We start from the raw sequence: 19,870 nt of genomic DNA, 5'->3' as shown, positions 1-19,870 counted from the left end.
TGCTATTGCCCTCTGGTGCTAAAAAGCCCAAGCTTGTCGAGAAATCCATCTAGCGTGAACGATACGAACTATTCCACGACAAACTTGGGCGTGATTTTGCGGAAATTACGATTTTTTAAAGAAACAATACACCTTCAATTTCGCGAAAAATTGAGATAACGTTTTTATTTTACATCACATCGTAACAAGGCCAATGTAATCGTTAAGGACCATTCGATTGTACCTTTTTTCTCATGAATTACGAAAACAAACGTCTATATTATTTTCAAGGAACTTTTTGACAATATCACGAAATCTTTCCCAGTAAAAAGTCCAATTCAACTGGACCGTATATTTAATAGGAACAAAAATTACATACAAACTAAATCTGCGATAGCATTTATTAAGTGAAGGCATATAAAATACTACGTTTACTTGCATATCGATCATAGGACAAAACAATATTTCATTTGGAATAAATAAAAGCTTACATAAATAACCGTTCACTCGAATAAATGTCACGATAAGTCACTACAGATTTGCTTGATTCGATTGATTGAACAAAAATTTTTCTTATCGTTGGTCTCGGTCTGACGTACACTCGACAAATTTACGCGATAACCAATCGAATTGTTATTCCCTTTACTCTGCCTCTCATATTTATTTTTTTTTTTGTAATGATATCCTTTATTGTCTCTATTTTACAAAAACAAAGAAGCAACACTGATATATTGCTCGACTGTCGTAATTGATAACTCGTAGGAACACGGTAATCGCGTTTCTACTACGCTATCGCGTTTATAAAATCAATACTTTAAACTCGCTGAATCGTATTTCTACTAACTATAAAAATAGTTTTGTCGAGACGATTCCCGTCATCTGTGCTGCGTTGTGTGTTGGCATTCTTCGTCTCTGGGATGACAAGTAGTTAAATGAAATCCAAATAGTGATCGTGACCAGTGATGGGCATTCGTGTGAATTTTGGACATGCGCACTAGAATCTTCCCTCGTGGGATTCGTTTTTGCGCATGCGTTAGCTTTCTGCCATAGATGTACCTTTAGCGCAAAGAGTTGCAAGTTGGAAATTCCCATGTTTTGTACAAAATTGAACTTTCTGCTTCAAATAGCTCGCCAATCACACAAAAATTAACTTATCGAAGACCCCCTACGTATTTCTCTAGCTACACTCATGTAGATTAAGAGGAATTTTTTTCTTTCTCTGTAACTTCCTTAAATTTTGTTCCTTACTGGGACCCAACGATATCCTAAATTCTAGTTAACTGTATACGGCAGTGATCATGCGCACTGGAGCGCATGACCAAAATTCCCGCGAATGTCCATCACTGATCGTGACTCGAGTGGGGGAAGGATTTTCTGTTATCAAGTATTTCCAGACGAACTGTACGAATTTGAATATACACTATCAAAGTTTGTCGTACAAATAATAGAAACACTGTTTTCTAATGCTATATCCGTCTATATATAAATATATATATATATATATATATAACACTTCAAATGTGATGATCAACTAAATTATCGTGAAATAACCGTTACGCAGGATAGCCAAAGGAAAGAAATACTTTTTTTTTTTTTTTTTCGTTTTGCGCAGTGACATACTGGTCGTTATATACTTTTTATACCTATTGGTCGTACTCAGTGCAATAAATACAAATTCTTGAACTCTATTCTTTTTTTTTTACTTTTTCTTTTTAACAATATAATAATATCGATGACAAAAAACCGAAGAAGTTGCATTCAGTGCATAGTGGGTGCAACCAATATAAAGTAACGCAAATAGTTATTACATTATGAACGAAATAAAAACAAAAAGAAAAAAAAAAAAAAATATACTGCAATGTGGACTCGTGAAGCGCACAATTCCGGCGAGATCGAATGATGGTACCCATTCGCACGGATGAGAAGCGATGACGACGACGACGATAATAATAATATTAATAATTATAATAATTAATAATAATAATAATAATAATAATAGTAATAATAATAATAAAGAAACGAGACGATTAATGCCGATGGTAGATCACAAAACGCCTTTTAATTCGGCTTTACAGTTAAAAAGTCGTGAAGAACGAAATGTCAATGTATGTGTGTACGGCGACGATAGTTTCAAAGGCGAAACATGGTAACCTTAAACACTAAAGAGAATAAGCGAAAAAAAAAAAAAAGAAAAGGACAAATGTTCGAATTCCAACTAAAGGACAATGATAAAATAATAATAATATTAATAATAATAACCAGTAACAACAAATGGCAACGTGCGTGCTTATCAACCGTAAACGTAATTTCCTGTCGCATTTTGTTTTGGGCGCGTTCGCATCACCATTTGCACCTTTTTTATTTATCCCCCCCCCACCCCTTCCCCCTTTCTGTGCTGCATCTATCCAATAACCGCTGTTTAAGATTTTTTTTTCTATTTTTTTTTTTACCGCATACATACATACACACATACACACATACATATGCATACATAAAAATTGGGAAGTTCCGTTAATGGTTAAGAACAAAATATTTTCTTGCGAGTCTTGAGACAAATCGAGGAATAAATTAATTCGCTTTTAAATCGTCGTGGGAGATAAAAGTATCTTCCTTGAAACATGATGCAAAGGAATGTCGCGCATTTCTGTGATGCTTTTTCTGTCTTTCCTTTTTCTTTTTTTTTTTTTTCCGGAGTTAATAAATTAACCAAAGGACAGTCGAACGTGAAACCCCAATTTTCAGAGTTACTCTTTGCCGATACAGTAAATAAGACTAAGATGACAAAACATTAGGCGTAGATCTTAGGAGACATCCTCCTAGTAAACAAAAAACAAAACATTTTCGCGTCCAAAATAAATGGTAGGATTCATACAATGTATAAAAAAAAAGAAGAAAAAATAGTTGAACAGTTATCAAACTTTGACGAACAATGTATTAATAATAAAAAAAAAAAAATCCAGATCTACCGATATTAAAAATTTTCTCTCGCTTACTTTGGAACGCGTCGGTGTACGTAGTTTGTTTAAAGAAAAAAAACTAAAATGAAACAATGTCTGAGCAATTGTACTATTGTGCAATAGTAATTGTCCAATTTTCCAACATAATTGCATTTTGCATTGATGTTTTCGACTCTTTCATCATACACTTTTCACCACTAACACTCCCCCCTCCTCGATAACAGTTATTATTTGTAACTATTCTGGATAGCGAATGACATTGAACGTAAAAAAAAGGAGAGAAAGAGAGAGAGAGAGAGAGAGAAAGCTGTGCAAGAATTAAAAACGACTCGCAACAGCAACAGAAAGCATTATAACAAGTATAAAATGAGATACAACATGCAAGAAAATGGAAATCGGCCAGCTTCGTTTTTTCTCATGATTCTCGTTATTATTATGTGTATTTCGTGTATTCTCGACGCACCTGCTGCTGAAATTCTACATATTTTTTTTTTTTTTTTTTATATTCACATATTTAGCCTCTGCGGTAACGTGCAAACGCACCGCGTTACTAGCGCTTTAATCGTTTAGAAATTAAACGCAGGAGACGGTAAATTCGCACTTTTTGTCCCGTTGCTTTCGCGCAACGATCAAAATCGACGCCCGCCAGACGGTTTTCTGGTTTCGAACCTCTGCACGTTTTGCTTTATCGTGTATCTTTCCCGCTCGCTCTACACGCATGCAATTAAAAAGAAGAAAAAAAGAAGAGGAAAAGGAAACACGAAGAAACAGAGCGACTTATTATATCACAGTATCGTACGCAAAGCTTGTATGAAATCGCAGATAGAACAGCATAAAGGCCAAATGGCGACGCTACACTCGTTATCGAAATTTTTTATAATCATTCCGAGGAGGACGATATACTTATTTTTTTCGTTCGCAGAAGAAGCATCGAAATCGGCGTTCTCATGCTCTCTTTTCCTTTCTCTCGTGTTTTTTCTATTTTTTTTTTTTTTGTTCTCTCTCGCACGCTCCCTATCTTACAACACATTCATTCTTCCTCTCGTTTCCCTATTGCTTTCCATTTCCTCTTTTACACGCTCCGTGACAAGTGGCTCTTCTTTTTTTTTATTATCCATGGTCCGTGACAGAACATTGCATGAATCTGAGGTTCTCAGTATTATTAGTAACAAAATAGTAAGCGATGGCCGCTGTGTTTACGCATCCTGAGAATAAATCGAGGTTTCGGTTCGCAACTATACTCTCTTTTCCCGCCTCTTCGTCGCTCCATTTCGGTACTTTTTTTTTTCTTTTTTCTTTTTTTTTTTTTAAACGCTATAAACATACGTACGGCGCAGCGATTTATCGTCTGAATACGTATCACCGGCGAATTCAGTATGCAAGTAATATTCGAAGGTATTTTTGTTTTTTTTTCCTGGCCTCTCGGCTCACCGAAAACAACATTCAATATACGCGTGTTATCACAATGCTATTTTTTCTTTTTTTTCCCCCTTTTTCAAATCTACTCTGATATTAATCGCTAATCGAACAAATACGATACTTTAAATATATATATATATATATATATATATAAAAAAGAAAAGAAAATATATATAAATAATAAACTTATTTTCGAAAATCACTATTAATTTCAATTTTACAGAATACTCGATTGACGTTCAGTCAATTCCGTCGCACGAAAATAAGCAAAATAAAAAGAAACACGAATATTACTTTATACTGTGCTTTTTATACCCACGAACGGGGAAAACTTTGGCAACAACATTCTCTCACCGTTGTTCATTTATGTTTTTTGTGTTTTTCATTTTTTTCGTTTTGTTTTGCTTTTGCTTTCAGCCGGGCAGCCACAGTCTTTTTACCATACACGCAAAATATTCGCTTATCTCATCTTTTTACACGCACAATCACTCGCGATAGCTTCTGCATTCTCTGTATAATCGTTATTTAGTAATAATAGCGGTACAATAATAGTTAATCGAATAGCTTCACTGTAATTGTTAATCATTAATTAATAATAGTTATTAATATATGTATATACAGCACAAAAGAACTGTCTTACATTGAATAACAAATTGTACAGTGATACAAGGCTAACACTGAGATCGTCGGACACTTTTCTCTCTCAACTGTTATTACCCTTCGTTTCTCGCTTTTTTTTGCTTTTATTTGTTTATTTATTTATTTTTTTGCGCTTTTTTTTGAACACTAGCAACACGCCCGCGCCGATAATTCGGGGTCTTACTCCCGGATGATCGTCGATGACTATAATCTAAACATTTCTGGTACGTCCTTACGATCGTGCGTGATCTCGCGAATCCAACAAAACTAACAGACTCTCAGAAATGTTTAAACATAACTCATCGCGATTACAATAATTACATAACAAGCACAATTATCTCGGTTTTTTTTTTTTTCCTTTTATGCGATGGTTTTCAAGCGAATTAACAATGAAATTATAGAGCTCCTTCATGCATTGACTCATGAATAGTTGCTGTCGATATGTTGTTGCATTTGTCGCGTCACGTATGCACAAGTAACGATTCAAGGCAGGGAACAATGTTAACTACTTAAATGAAAAGAAAAAAAAAAAAAGAAAATATAATTAATTTACATCAGTGACATTTCAACAGTTCGACCGAATCTAAATCATTGGATCAATAGCTGAGAACGATATGTGCAGGAACGATGCGCTTTGATCAATCAACCGATGTAAAAACTCCATGCGTCCAATTAGGATTTTGTGCCCTTTGCGAGAAACATACATTTTTATGGTACAATACAGGCTACAAAGGGGTTTCGTAGATAAATGCAAATAGCCTGCCGTTAGAACAAAATATAAGCGTGTTTTCTTTATTCACGTTTAAAAACGTTTCAAAAATTTCAAATAGAAAGATTGCTATTCCGTTTACAATAGATGGTTCCGAATTTGTTGATCGCTAATTGATTTTGCTCTCGCGAATTCACGAATTCAAAAAAACGAACACATATAATATGTTGTCGCCTTGCGCGTTAAGATCTCTATCTTGTTTTCGTGTTAGTCGTTAAGAAAAAGAAAACGATTAAATCGTGTATTTTGTATACATGATATTGTTTCGGTATAACTGCCACTCTCGATGCTTTTGCTATAATACACAATTTTATAGTTCTATTTCCTTCAAGATCTTTCGCGTTACAGTTTTTTTTTGCAAAATCTTTAGTACTTGACCATTTGAACCAGTCAATGGCACTACCAGGCTGACGCTGCATTCCGCTACATTAAGGCGATGGAGCACCCGACTTTTGAATAGTTATTTTGTTCGCGTATCGAGCGAAGATACCCCGAAGAAATGCCATCCACTTAAGAGAAACATAAAATCACTGTTGCTTTATCACCGTGTGATGTAATACAATACAATTAAATCTGTCTCTTTTTTGATTAGCTACTCGTATAAGTTTCATATTATTTTTTTTTTTGTTTTACTATACCAACCACAAACAGTATTAGTTATTATTTTTTATTTTTTGTCCGCTCAATTTAGGAGATAAACACAGTTTCATTAAAAATTCAAACGGAAGTTTAAAACGAAATTTGGACATCGGCTAGTAGAAGAATATCTACACGAACTACATGCATCCACGCTATCATACTTTATGATCACAAGCAAGTATTTTATTATAATTATCGTTATCAATAATTAATAATTAATTTTTTTTCATCAAATAAGCGAGTCTGTGTAAAAATTTAGCGATTTTCGACACATTCGCACTCTTTCTCGCTGTCCCCCATCCAGTTCATGACCTTGAGCGCAATATTTGCAAAAACCAGTTTATGATTCTTTCTTTCCTCCCCCCTCTTAATCCCTTAAACTATTATCTGTCGCAGCTGGAAGAAGTAACCACTCCATAAAGTCATTAAGTCAATCACACTATTTTTTAATATTTTACACGTGTTCGATGTCACACTTACATTCACCATATTTTGTTACACTTCACACACATCTTTATCGCTTCCTTCGCGTTCCTTTATGCTGTCTTAAATAAAGTACGTTTAATCTAGCAACCACTATTTTTCATTTCGAGTTTCCTAAAGTTTCAACGAAGACTCCACTAACTGTTGCGATGATCCTTGTGTCAAGTTGTTGCCTTAAGGTCATCGTTGTTAATAGTTTAGCAATATTTTTTTGACGGACGATCTCAATTTGGCATAGTTAACATAACAGGCTTGATTCAACTATTCGTAGACTTTATTACAATGGTCTAAGGTGTATTCTGTTATTTTAAAGGCATCAGCATAAACCACTGTCACAGCACACGCAGTTCTTGAAAAATCTGCTTCATGGCATTCTTGTTTTTTTTAGCTACTTCGAACCCTCTCCTTCGATAAGTTTTTGTAATTTTCTTTTTTTTTTCCTTTTCAAAATCACACACTTTCGTATAGATTCGATAGACGTTCTCCAAAATTTATAAGAGGTATTTCTTCAGATATATATGACTTTCACATTTTACAAGAAAATTTTGTTTTCGTTTTTCAATGAAGCGAAATAAAGTTTCATGTGTTTATTAGTCATGATATTCAGTCGAATATTGCATCAAACGACAATACTGAAACTTTGATGTTCGTCACAACCTTTTCAAAGGTATTTGTAACTTTAATGTATGTACAACAACGGAACATACAATAAACTTTGTCTTTGTCTGGTGATTGACTATTATATACATTATCTTTCAGAGTAAATATTTTACGCCGTGCAACTTTACGGAATTATCACTGATGATTTTACTTGAGAATTAGTACAGCTTGTTTCATCGTGATCGGTAATAAAAGTTCGATCATTTTTTTCTTTAGATTCGGATACTTATTCGGTTTTGCATTAGTAAAACAGACTCTTCTGGCTGTTTGTGTTTTATAATAGATAACTCGTGATGGATGCAATCTTGCGATACAAAAACATTGGTGTGTTATTTACCTTATCCTCTTAGTGCCCGTTTCACTGACCACTGTAGAATTGTATACGACCACTTGCAGTTACTGGCATTTCCCTCATAACAGCGTCCCATGCTACGTTGCCAAACAAAAAGAAGTTACAAACCAAGTTATAACATTTGTAATTGACATATTGAATAGAGAGCATTCGTAAATTGGCTCAAACATATGAAAACGTTCTATAATGAAGTATCTATACAAACTATAGTAAATGCCACACAAACTGGCCTGTCAAGACCACTCTGCTTAATACCACTGTCTCCTTTCTGTTACGAGAACGGAATGTAGAAAGATAAAAGAGACAGCTGGCGCAAAATGGCCTTGATAGGTTAGCCCGTGTATAATTTCTAAAACAATATTTTCTTTAATATAAAAAGTTTAGAATAAGAATGATATTTACGTACCTAAGCCGACAAATGAGACGATTTTATCATGATTGTACGTCTGTATGTTAACATCTTCCTCAGGAGCCACATAAAGCATAGAAAAATCTACTTTAGGTTGATATTTTTCCATGATTCCCGGAGGAGGTGTAGGTGGCGGTGGTGGTAAACACGTTGGCGGAGGAAATCTTGGCGGATAGCTCATGTACGGTAACCGTTGCACTATCACAGGATGCATAGGCTGTTGCGTCACATGAGCGTTTGGCGGTTGCATGAAATTGGGTGTAAATTTGTCGCATCTCATGTGCTTTTCGAATATCGGCGGATATCTGTCGAAAGTGGAAGGTGGTTTATTCATTAGCGACGGAACTACAGATGGAAAAACAGAACTGGCAGTAGAGGTCTCTTCTGTGGCAGAATCTTCGGATAATAAAAGTTGTTCGTTGATCTCAAAACCAAACCTGAGTTCCGTTGGCAAGTCACTGTTTTTAGTGACGTTGGACGAAGTTTCGTCCAATAATATTACCGCGGGTCTCGAGGTTTTTTGTTTATTGGATGTCTGGGGCTCCGTTTTCTGCGACTGATCTTTGTCTGATGTTGTACCGTGCTGTTTAGCTTTCTTACATTCGGCGTCTTCTTGTTGTTCTTGTTTTGAATTTACAGAATACGTATTTCCCGACTTGATCGACTCGTGTTTCGTGGCGACATCTTGTTCTTTCGCTATTTTCGTTGGTTTCTCGTTCTGAACTAATTTGGTAGCATCCGAATCGACATTCGGCGGCGCTTCTTGTACCGATTTCGGATTACTTTGAACATTGGCTTTTGGTGTTTCGGCGTCGTCGCAAGATCTTGTTCCTGGATTATTTTTATTTTCGGGATCCGTACTGAATGCTTCGGTGTTGTGCAATTTTTTCGTATTTTCATCGTGAGGTAAATATCCAGGTTTCTTGAAATGCTGATCTTCGTACGATGCTGGAATTTGTACATTTTGACTGCCTTGAACGTAACCCCGACGCGACCGTGTATTATTACACTTTGTATTTGCAATCGAATCTTTACTGTTGACAATATTGCAATTAGGATTATTATCAGTGTCCGAAGTACAATTTGTCACTGTATTATTGAGCTTCGATGGCATCGGATTCATCGCTGGAGTTTCGTTCGAATTCACACTGTGATTAATAGAATTCACGTGTTTCTGTTCCTGTTGCATCAGCCTTTGATGCATTTTTTCAATGTCCTGCACATATTTGATAACCTGGATATTTTTATTGATAGCCTCCTTTTGAGCTTCCGCCTTTTTTCTCTCCGATGAATTCTTCATCTTCGAGGACAAAGTCGGCGAAGGTGGTTTCTCGAAACCAAGATTCAAAATGTGATTCGTGTGTGTAAAATTATGTTGTTTCGCTTTTCTGTCAGAGTGCTGTAATTCGTCTAGACTGGGATAATAATCTTGCGGGATTTTGTCCGGTTCCGAAGGTGTTTTCGGTGGTACGCTAGGCCACGTGGATGTGTTCAACATGCTCGGAACAATCGAAGACATATTCAACACCGAACTATGCGTCATGTTGATAGTCGCCATACGAGCTATGTCCGCGTAACTTGCCTGCGGCGTTCCGCCCGATGAGGTAGCTATTTTTGATAAGTTGTGTTTGGACGTATTAGATGTGACTGGCAATGAATGGACAGAGTCTGAGTCACTGCTATCCGATTTATCGCTGCAAACAATAATTATTTTAATAAGTTTCCATTAACGGTACAGACTATAATCATGAAATAATAGTATACTTCGTTCGATGAATTTCGAATTTCCGATATAGATGATTGCATTCGAATTACCTTGGCGGCATACTGCTTGCTGATTTTCTTCTACATTCGGATGAGAGTGGTGTTCTATATTCGTTAGAGAATCCTCTTGAGTTCTGGAGGTAAGATCCGGACGTCGTTAAGTTTTGTGCTGTACTACCGCTGGAACTTCTTCTTTGCTTTTTACTTTTCTTCTTTTTCGTAACTACCAGAAACTCTGTTTCGTGCTCGGGGTCTGGATTGATTGTTTTATTGGAGTTTCGGCGACTAGCATAATCATCTCCAGTATCGTTGCAATATATAGATTGGCCTTCTTCGGTTCCCCAGGATCGTCTATCACCGCGACTATCGATAGCTGTGTCCCCCGTGCTTCTCTGTTTCGCACGACGCAAAGCAACATTGATTGTACCTAACAAAACGATATAAATTATATATTACAAATATAAATATAATATAGTACAAAGTAAAGTGTACAATATCGATTAGTTACCGTGTTGACTCGACAAACTACTAGCACCACTAGAACTGACACTCTTTTCCGTTGTTAGATCTTCAAGTTTAGTCTTGGATATCTCTTCGAGAGAATTGGATTTCTGTAACTTGGCAGGCAGCTGTTCCTTCTTGGTATCTTTCTGTCTACTCCTTGGTTTTGCACCAGAATTAGTTTTTACTCTCACTGGATTACCTGGTTTTCCTTTTTTACTTTTGGATTCCTTATTTTCAATAAAATTAATTATATTGTCAATGTTCTCTTCATTGCGATGGCCTACGATAGTTTCAGAGTTATAAACAACAAAATTCGGTTCCTGCGTATGTTTTCTTCGAGGTTTTTTTCGTTCCCCGTTGTAATTTTGCACCGCGTTCCCATTTTCATCCAAAGATTTCTTCTCCCCGGACGTTGTAGTGTGTGCTGTATACCTGGAACCTTCTGTGCAAAATCCATATATTTTAACTCGTTATAAAACGGAAGGTTTTATTATACAAGGTGTCTCGCAGTGAGAGGTATATATAATCAAGAAGCAGGAGATTCTACATACAAAAATAAATGAAGAAAATGTCAAATATAATATTTCGTTATAGAGCTTCGCTTTCGATGATATTTAGTTTTGTAAATGATCAATATAGTATCGTTTCCTTCTCAATTATACTATTCATTGCAACAAACCCTGTATATAAAAGCGAAATGTAAAAATGACTAGACCGTTAAAAAGTGTAAATGTATGTTTCAATTAAAATGCAAACGCCAACGTTAGCTCAAATATTTCTTTTATCTTAATATTTGCAATTGTAATTCAATACTATAATATTATTAAATTATTGCAATTACTGTATGACAAGTGAATTAAATTCAATAATTTTGATGTTTGACCTACCCATTGTGATATTCTGGGTTTGCAAGGACGCAGACATCATGGAGCATAAACTCGGAACTACTTTACCCTGACTAGCACTAGAACTGTTCGAAGTTCCACCAATACCACATTTCACACTATTAAAAGTTTGAAAAGAGAGGGCTCCAGTTACCTCTGTACCATTGACAGATATTTTCGATTTATCTTGTTTTCCACTGTGCTCTCGGAGAGAAAAATCTATGGTAGTATCCACAGGAGTTTGAGCTATATCAAAAGTAGTACGTGATATATATTGAGGTCTACGTGGTTCTATAATTTTCATTTCAGTTCCTTCGTCATCTTCTGTATCCAAAGAGTGAGGTCTCTGAACCCCACTTATTATGGATCCCACATTCCTTTCACTAATAGTACCCACCTAAATAAACGAAGCAAAAAAATTCTTGGATTACATGTTTACATTATATACATATATACACATATTAACCAGCTAACTGTGGCGACTTCCTTTCAGAGCGCGCACTTGTTTGTTTTATTTCGTTTTGACCTCCAAAGATTGTAAACATATTGAAATTTACGAATATACTTTAGTTTTCGCTAAAATTATAATTTAAATAACAAATGGTAACTAATTTTACGCATGACGGATATAGTCGCCAAACACAGCCGTCTGGTTAATATATTCATTTGTATACAGAGTATTTCAGAAATACATCTAAGTACTTAAGAAGCTGAATCTACATGTAACTAAGAAATATTGTATTAAATTCTCGAGATTGAACTACTAACAGCAAATTTAGATTATTAATAGATGATATTGTTTGTAAAGATCACATAACAACAAGATATACTAAAGTTTGTTGACGCACACGCACGACGTATATGCTGATCATTCATAACTTAGGAACTATGAAATATCTACGTTTTTTTCTTCTTTTTTTAGTATGTAAAATTTTTAATTTACCTCAGCATCACCTAAATCGATCACCATGTAATCTGACTTATACTCTGGCGGTGGATTATCTGATTCAAGCATTTCATTTGTCCCGTATTTTCCTTTGTTACCTCTTTTCTCACGTACTTCAAGTTCGGTTTCGCACAGATCTTTCTTTGTATCTTTTTTGTCTTTTTCCTTCTCCTCTTTTTTTGTGCTAGTGTATGATGGTTTGTCTAAGGATTTGGATTTCTCTTTATTGGTCCAGTCATATACTGTCCTTTCTTCACAGAAACCCTTCTTTATGTACCAACAAAATATATATTTAATTAGTAAATGTGACAATACATAAAATACACAAATACTATATCAGTAAATTATATTATAGTTTGCTATTCTTCATACTATGTATGAAAATACGCTATTAAATTTATAAAGATAAATATCCATAATTCATAAATAATTACAATATTCTTAAAACTTTTATCAAAAATCTATGTGCAAAAAAAAAATTGAAATTAAATTTGTTTGGAATACATACCTTTTTATCAAATAATAAATCTAAATTAGCCAATGAAGCAAGACTGTGAGATGCATTTACATTTGAGGGTAATGAACCACCTTCCCTTTGCCTAGCAGATACACTGGGTCCTGTATATTTTTTATTTTTTCTTCTACTCCCTCCGTAAGTGTGGCTGGAACCAGATGTCAAATAAGCAAAACTGCTATCAAATTCCGAAGCAATAGGTTGTGCCAAATTTTGTAACGATCCTCCGTGCGTGAGTCTTTCAGACACAGAGTCCCTTTTATGTCTTCTACGATTGGATCCAGGCAGACAACGTGAATTAGTTATTATCCTACGACCCTCTTCAGTTTCATCGGCCTCTGCTTCTTGCAATAGTTCCTGAAATAAATGTTATCGAATCATTATTTAAAACGATCTTAATATGCCAAAATCAAAAGGTTAGCAAGCTTACTTTAAAAAGACTGGATTTTCCTTCACGATCTTTGGGACACTTATATGTTATAGCTTCATCCAATAACGCACGTAATTCACCCTCATTTAACGTGGACAAAGTGGCTGGTTCTTCCTGAAAGTCATAACAAAAAATGGAAAAGTTAAAATTTATTTCGCACGAAAAATTACACTTATCGAAACAAAAACAATAATTTGATTTGCAAAACAAATTAATAAGTAATATATTGAACTCAGTTGCAAGCTATATTCTTTTTAGAATATATATACTATAGAATAAGGGTGTGTTCTTATTGAACAAGAACTATTATATAAGCATACGATGAATTGACAATACTGAATGCGTCTATATAAAATGTGTGTTTGTTAATTACGAGGAACGATAACTTATGGAATATGTATATAGAACAAAGAATGTTGTATTAAATTCAGTTTAAACATATTATACGGCACAAAACTTCTATTGTACGATACATTTACGGACACTTTGTTTGTAACCTATACATGGTAGAGGGACATGTTTTGCAATCTAGATTCAAATATGGAAAGTATGCCAAGAGATCGATCCGAACTTTAGGAGTAAACCATACGTGGAAATACGCTTTAAGTTGTGTTAAGAAAGAAAAGGAAATTTGTGCTATGTATATGGTTACATGTTTGGATTACTTTTTTTTTATCGTTGATTATTTTTCATACCTTAACAACTTATTATCTACAATCTTAGCATATGGTACGCAAACCTTTTCAATAAATTCCTTGAGACTCAATTTTCGAGAATATAAATTTTACTTAAAATTAAATTTTAAGATATTATTATCGCAGATATTGATAATTATCGTTAATTAAATAAATATTGGACATAGCAAACGATAAAGTTTGTTTCATAACATTTTCATATTATTACATATACTCTGCACCATAGTATGAACTAGTCCACAAGGCAGATAAGCATGGATATAGATAGATTCAGAGAGAGAATTTAAGGTTTCACTTATTGGATTTTGTAAGGAAATATAGAGACCACATAGAAAAGAGGTATATGTATAGGTATAAATGATATATATCATTGTCATTATTAATCTTTTCATGCATGTTAACGAAATAGAAATTTTATTACTGTGGGCACAATTAATTATGAGTTATATTTAATACTAAGAAATATGTATATATCGCTAATTTCATTATTATTTACCTTTGATCGGACTGTAGGTATGACATGTAATATTACTACATCAGACTGTATGTAGCTGTTTACATAACAGTAAAAATTATTGGTTCATACGTTTTTATTTCATCTACTTACAAAATACGTCATAAATACTGTTATGAGAGAAATATCTTTATCCATAGGTTATAAACAAAGTAGGAAATATTGCAAGAAACTATACAGAATGTCATTTACTGTTGCGGCAATTTGACTAATTCTGTCTCACAGTAACCTGATTAGCTTCATTCTAAAGCAAAATATTTTATCAGAATGGCTGCCTGTGCACAAAAAATAGTTGAACACTATAGACCTTTATTTCTACTTTTTCATTTAAAACAGCGCATAAACGTCGCTGAAACAATGCATTTTGTAACGAACTTTACGAGAAGCGACGTGTAAAAGTTAAAAGCGATTACGATTGTTCCCAGAATACACCATTTTTATAGAGATAACAAAACCTTTCCGAACTTATTGACCGTGAATCTTCGTATGTACATACATGTTTGTAGTTAGGTTAACGATAAACTGTTATCGTTTTACGGTACAAAAAAGAGAAAATTTTAAAGAAAGAAAGAAAACAAAAAAAAAGAAAACAGTACAGGAATTATCATTTGTTTCACAATGTTGAGTAACATGTCTTGGGGAAAAAAGTACTTGGTTCGGTAGGAACAATACAAACCAATCGTCTTTGAGACTCGAAAAGCACTGTTAATGAATACTCGTAAGTCCTTGGAAATACGAAAAGGAAGGCCAATAGCGAGTTTACCTTCGCTTGTAAATTAAAATAGGACACACACCAGGAATGAGTTTGGGCTTGTCCAGAGATCGATAGGGGGTCGCGATTAGCTAATTGAGACACGAGGAGATACCGGGGTGACTTACAGACGAAGGAAAAATCTGCTGGGCAGTGCCGGCACGGAATTTATATTTTTAGAGGGCACCTGGGTCGGCTGCAGTCGTCTTTGCTCCGTCGAACTGCAGTCCCTCTGTATAGCACCGTTACGTAGAGATTTTGCGCATTTGAGTACGCGATAAACGTAGCCGACGATACGCTATTACTGTTCAGAAGGAATAATATCGGCAGTGTCAAGAATATGCTGCCGATTTAAATGCTATTATGACGAGCGGGCGCGGCGCGCTCTTCTCAGCATGGCCGCCGCCATTACACTAAGAACACGGCCATTCCAGGAACGTAATAAGCAGGGGGCCCCTCGACACTAGAATTTGTTATTCTTTGCTAATGTATATCACGTCGCGAAAGTATACGGTCTATAATCTACAGAAATTTGGAAAATATTGTCTAAAATAAGATGCAATTATCAGAATTATATTGACGAAATTTAAATGAAATCTGGCAACATATACAGCAATTACCAACAGTTTCACTTTAAAATATTCATTTTTCATCGTTGTTTTGTAACAGCCTTTACTTATATTGCAAAGGAACGCTGATTAAGTATCTCAAAGCAAAAAATAATTGTTACTCATTCTAAATTTTAAGATATAATTATTAGAAACTTAAATTATAAAAACCACGCCTCCGCAGACAGAGATCGAACTGCCGATTGGTAGTTGGGGTTTTCATCGGGACGTTCCGACTTCCGATTGGCACAATGGGCGGTTACCATTCTGATTCTACCAATCGAATGCCTCGTGCCTTTCGTAACAGACATCAAAATACCAAAACCCAGATAAAACTTTTAAGTTTAACCACTATTTTTTGCTTCAGAACATTCATGGACACTGTTCAATATTAACAATAATAAGTAACAATTTATGAATGTTTTAAAGCAAAAGGTAATAGTCTAGATTTGGTCTGAGCCTGTGTTCACAATGGTAAATGAACATTTTAACTTCAAAATAACTTTTAATCTACTACTTCTTTCTTATTGGTTAATGCACATAATTTTACAACTGGTTATGAGCCACAATTATGTTTTCCTTTAGAACACTTAGTAACCTTTCACATTCAACATATTTTAGTGGCTTTAAAATCAGTAAACTCGTTAATATGGTAAATAATTATCAATCTTTTTGTGATCTTTAGTTCTTTTTAGTTTTTGTTTGAGATAAGTGTTTTGTAATTATCATACATTCCATTTCCATGTCAGAATTTTTTCATATTTTGTGATTATCTTACTATAGCCATAACAATAATTTAAAATTTTAACATAATACTGACCTTTTAAAATTATAACTCAATATATTTTACTCTTCTTTTTTACTGACGAAAGTTTACAAAATTGAATTATATAAAATAGTATTGTTTTATATACATTAAATTAAAGTACATGAATTTATTCTAATGCCATTTGAAATGTAACATTTTTACAAACATGCATTGCAACTGTTTGACAAATGAAGATATTATAGAGTTGCTATATTAATATTGCAATTTGAGTTTTCCATTTATTTAATTCTAAAATTATGCACAACTAGGTAGCTGTACAATGGAAATGCAAGATATCACATTTCTCATGCGTGTTTACCTTATTCCCATGTTCCCATATACCATATTCTGTCCGTGACAGAATATATATATATATAAAAGGACTGTTACAAATGATTAAGAATCATTATATTGCGCTTTTAAATTACAACTTTAAAATTACTGCAATTAGTAATAATAAGATAAAAGATATTTTGAGAGCAATATCATATTATTATACCTAAAATGATACCTTGTTCAATCAGTTCCATTCCTATCGTTAGTAGGTAATGTATAATGTAACATTGTTTATTACAATTAATATATCTGTTGTATACAACTTTCCTTCTGGCGTTAACATCATATTTAGAAGAAATTAATTTCTTTCGCTGACGTACAAACATAATAACTTTCATGCTCATACTATGATACCTTCAATTAAATTTATTTACTTTACTCGAAGTAACTTATATTTTATATTTACACAATAGTTAGTTAAATTCATATAAATATTGAAGAAATACTACGGCTACACTATTCTCATAACTCACCTGCTTATTATCAGACGTGACAGATGTCGTTGCACTTTGATTCACAGGATCTGTATTGGAATCGGTGTTCGTTGAAGCACTTTCAACACTTGAACTCTGGTTACTAATAGTCTCCGCACTTGTTACTAAATTTTCTGCATCTCTTTCGTTAGAGACGTCATTACGATTTTCAGCAGTTTTATCGGGTGCTACCGGTTCTTGACGATGTTCCGGCCCTGGGGCCATTTTGATCGAAATCGACAGCGCTGTGTCCGCTGTACTCATAGCTTGTTCATCGTTTTTCTTTGGTGTTTCAAGGCCTAATGATCTCTTCCAATTGACCACAGATGATGATTCGCGATTCTCACATTTCGCGTCACGTAAAATGTATCAATTTCATTTTTAATTTATTACATTATTACACCATCACGTGCACGTAAAAGAAACCATTTTTTTTACTGCACTGGGTGTCACAGCAGGTTAAGTCTGATCGTTCACCGGATCATAAATTCATAACGTTTCGGATAAATCAAGGAAACATACACGCAAACAGCGAAATAAAATCTTAGAGAAATTTTACTAGGTTCAATGAAAGATCTATTCAATGTGCCTGACTTTACGCGCGTACCACGCGCGCTATGAAGGTGACAAAAATGGCACCGTCCACCATCTAGTATTTTGATTGTTAATCAATCGGAACAACTGTTATGCTTTTATGGTTCTTTTTTTTTCAATTATCACTGTATACTTCAAATTGTCCTGCAAATTTCCGTTTTTCTATACTTGAGTTTAAATTTTTAATGCATTCCCGTGTTTTGATATCATGAATCTTTCGTTGTTAAGGTTATTTCCGATCTGCTTGTCAGCTACGACCACAGCTGTCGATAAAGCGTGTTCTATATTCCATCGAATCGAAATACATATTACATTTGTTGTATCAGTGATTGAAAACTATTTATTCTGCATTGGTATAATAAATTCCTCGGTGAAGAAATACAAAAACAATGGAAACACGAATTCCAGTTACACGTCGTCTTATTATTGATATGCTCTCTGTTTGGAATTGCTTGTTGCTTTTTCGTAATTAACAGAATATAAAATATACATATAACTTGCAATATACAGATTTCTTTCAGTATCGAACGAGCATATTTTTTTATTACGATGAAAAGCAGTTTCAAAAGTTTCAATTCGTGCCGAAATTATAACAGTGGATGTTCACGTTAAAACGTATAACACATATAAAACGAATAGGAATACATTTTGTAACACTTATTAGAACTGCATCTCAAAAACGGAAAATCGGAAATATTTTTGGTTGACATGTCAAATTTGTTTTTTGGACGCTTTTGTAGCTGTTAGAGAAAGCGTCGAAGAAAGTCCAATTTTGGTGTTATAAAACGAGGTTGATAATCGCCGTAGTTCGGAGCAGTCATAAATTCAAAATGGCCGCTGTCGATATTAAAATGCACATTTTCTTTACGTACGTTGCTACGTTAAATTTTTTTTTTTTACTAAATGAAATGTAATTTATTGATAGCGTTGTTCCAACCGTATACGGGCGGAAGACGCGAAAACGTATTTGTCCAAAACGACAATGTTTCTAGCATTGCTTGTACACACATCGAAGAGTATATAGTTTGTTCTTGTCTCTATTCGATCGTACATGAGTCTTTGAAGACTCTGATATCACTTTTGAAACATTTCACTGACAAGTGGGAACGTTTCACGGAACCACAAGTATCCTGATCAGATCATCGAAGCGTATTCCAAAATCGTCGGTGAATTATCGATCGCATAATGTTACTCCTGTTCGTGCACTTTCTCACGACAACACAAAAAGTACGTGAATAACCTTTTACGGAAACACTTCGGGCCGAAAGAGAACACGTAATTTTGTTAACGAAAACATAAATTGTATTCAAGTAAAAGGAAACTAGCCCACCCAAAACTTCATAGCACGATGTCCGAATCCGTCCGTACGGTAAATCAATTTTAGCACTAAAACGTCTCGTTCGATTCCACTATTCTTTGATGAAAACTCCTCTTAATTCATCGTATCAAAAAGAAATTACGGGAAAACTGACGTAAACCTGCACAGACAGTTTTCTCGCGACACAATAAACGATCGCTTTTGCGCAGAGAAACGGCGGACCAACCGTTTAGCCTCCGAAAATGTCGTCTGGCTTCAGGAGCGTAACTATGTGTCAAGCTGTCTTCAGCAATAACTATTTTATAATCTATTCAAAATGATCGTTACCACGACTGAGTAAAATAGTAAAAATAAGCATACGTTTTCAACGATCATTTTCAGTATCGAAAACTAAATTTGTTTGAGAACGCGTGATTTCATAGTAA

The 19,870-nt window shown here is 34.6% G+C and overlaps 1 protein-coding gene across 3 annotated transcripts; it reads right to left on the bottom strand.

The window, feature by feature from the left end:
• Window positions 1-3,945: 3,945 nt before the first annotated feature.
• LOC122404890 (dentin sialophosphoprotein) lies at window positions 3,946-17,826 on the bottom strand. Of its 3 annotated transcripts, none has more exons than XM_043409231.1 (9): window positions 17,534-17,826; window positions 13,349-13,462; window positions 12,913-13,275; window positions 12,402-12,671; window positions 11,462-11,855; window positions 10,579-11,016; window positions 10,122-10,497; window positions 8,304-10,000; window positions 3,946-7,974 (listed from the first exon to the last, which is right to left on the bottom strand). In XM_043409231.1, the coding sequence occupies exons 1-9, from the start codon at window positions 17,795-17,797 to the stop codon at window positions 7,904-7,906; spliced, it is 3,987 nt and encodes a 1,328-aa protein (XP_043265166.1). In that variant the 5' UTR covers window positions 17,798-17,826; the 3' UTR covers window positions 3,946-7,903. The 3 variants fall into 3 exon arrangements, with proteins under 3 accessions (XP_043265166.1, XP_043265167.1, XP_043265168.1); XM_043409232.1 differs by having other exon boundaries at window positions 10,579-11,013; XM_043409233.1 differs by having other exon boundaries at window positions 12,402-12,668.
• Window positions 17,827-19,870: the final 2,044 nt, after the last annotated feature.

This window comes from Colletes gigas, unplaced genomic scaffold (assembly GCF_013123115.1).
Source record: "Colletes gigas isolate AHSC1104 unplaced genomic scaffold, ASM1312311v1 Colletes_gigas_Sc00003, whole genome shotgun sequence".
Lineage (NCBI taxonomy): Eukaryota > Metazoa > Arthropoda > Insecta > Hymenoptera > Colletidae > Colletes > Colletes gigas.
The sequence above is the reverse complement of the archived record's forward strand: the minus strand, read 5'-3'. Positions and strand labels throughout refer to the sequence as shown.

Excerpts from the sequence above, each read along its gene's own strand:
- LOC122404890 (XM_043409231.1), bottom strand. The coding sequence starts at position 17,797 with ATGAGTACAGCGGACACAGCGCTGTCGATTTCGATCAAAATGGCCCCA. Across the intron at positions 10,498-10,578 it reads TAGTTTGTCGAGTCAACACG|GTACAATCAATGTTGCTTTG; the intron begins GTAACTAATCGA and ends TCGTTTTGTTAG. Across the intron at positions 7,975-8,303 it reads CGTCTCATTTGTCGGCTTAG|CATGGGACGCTGTTATGAGG; the intron begins GTACGTAAATAT and ends TTGGCAACGTAG.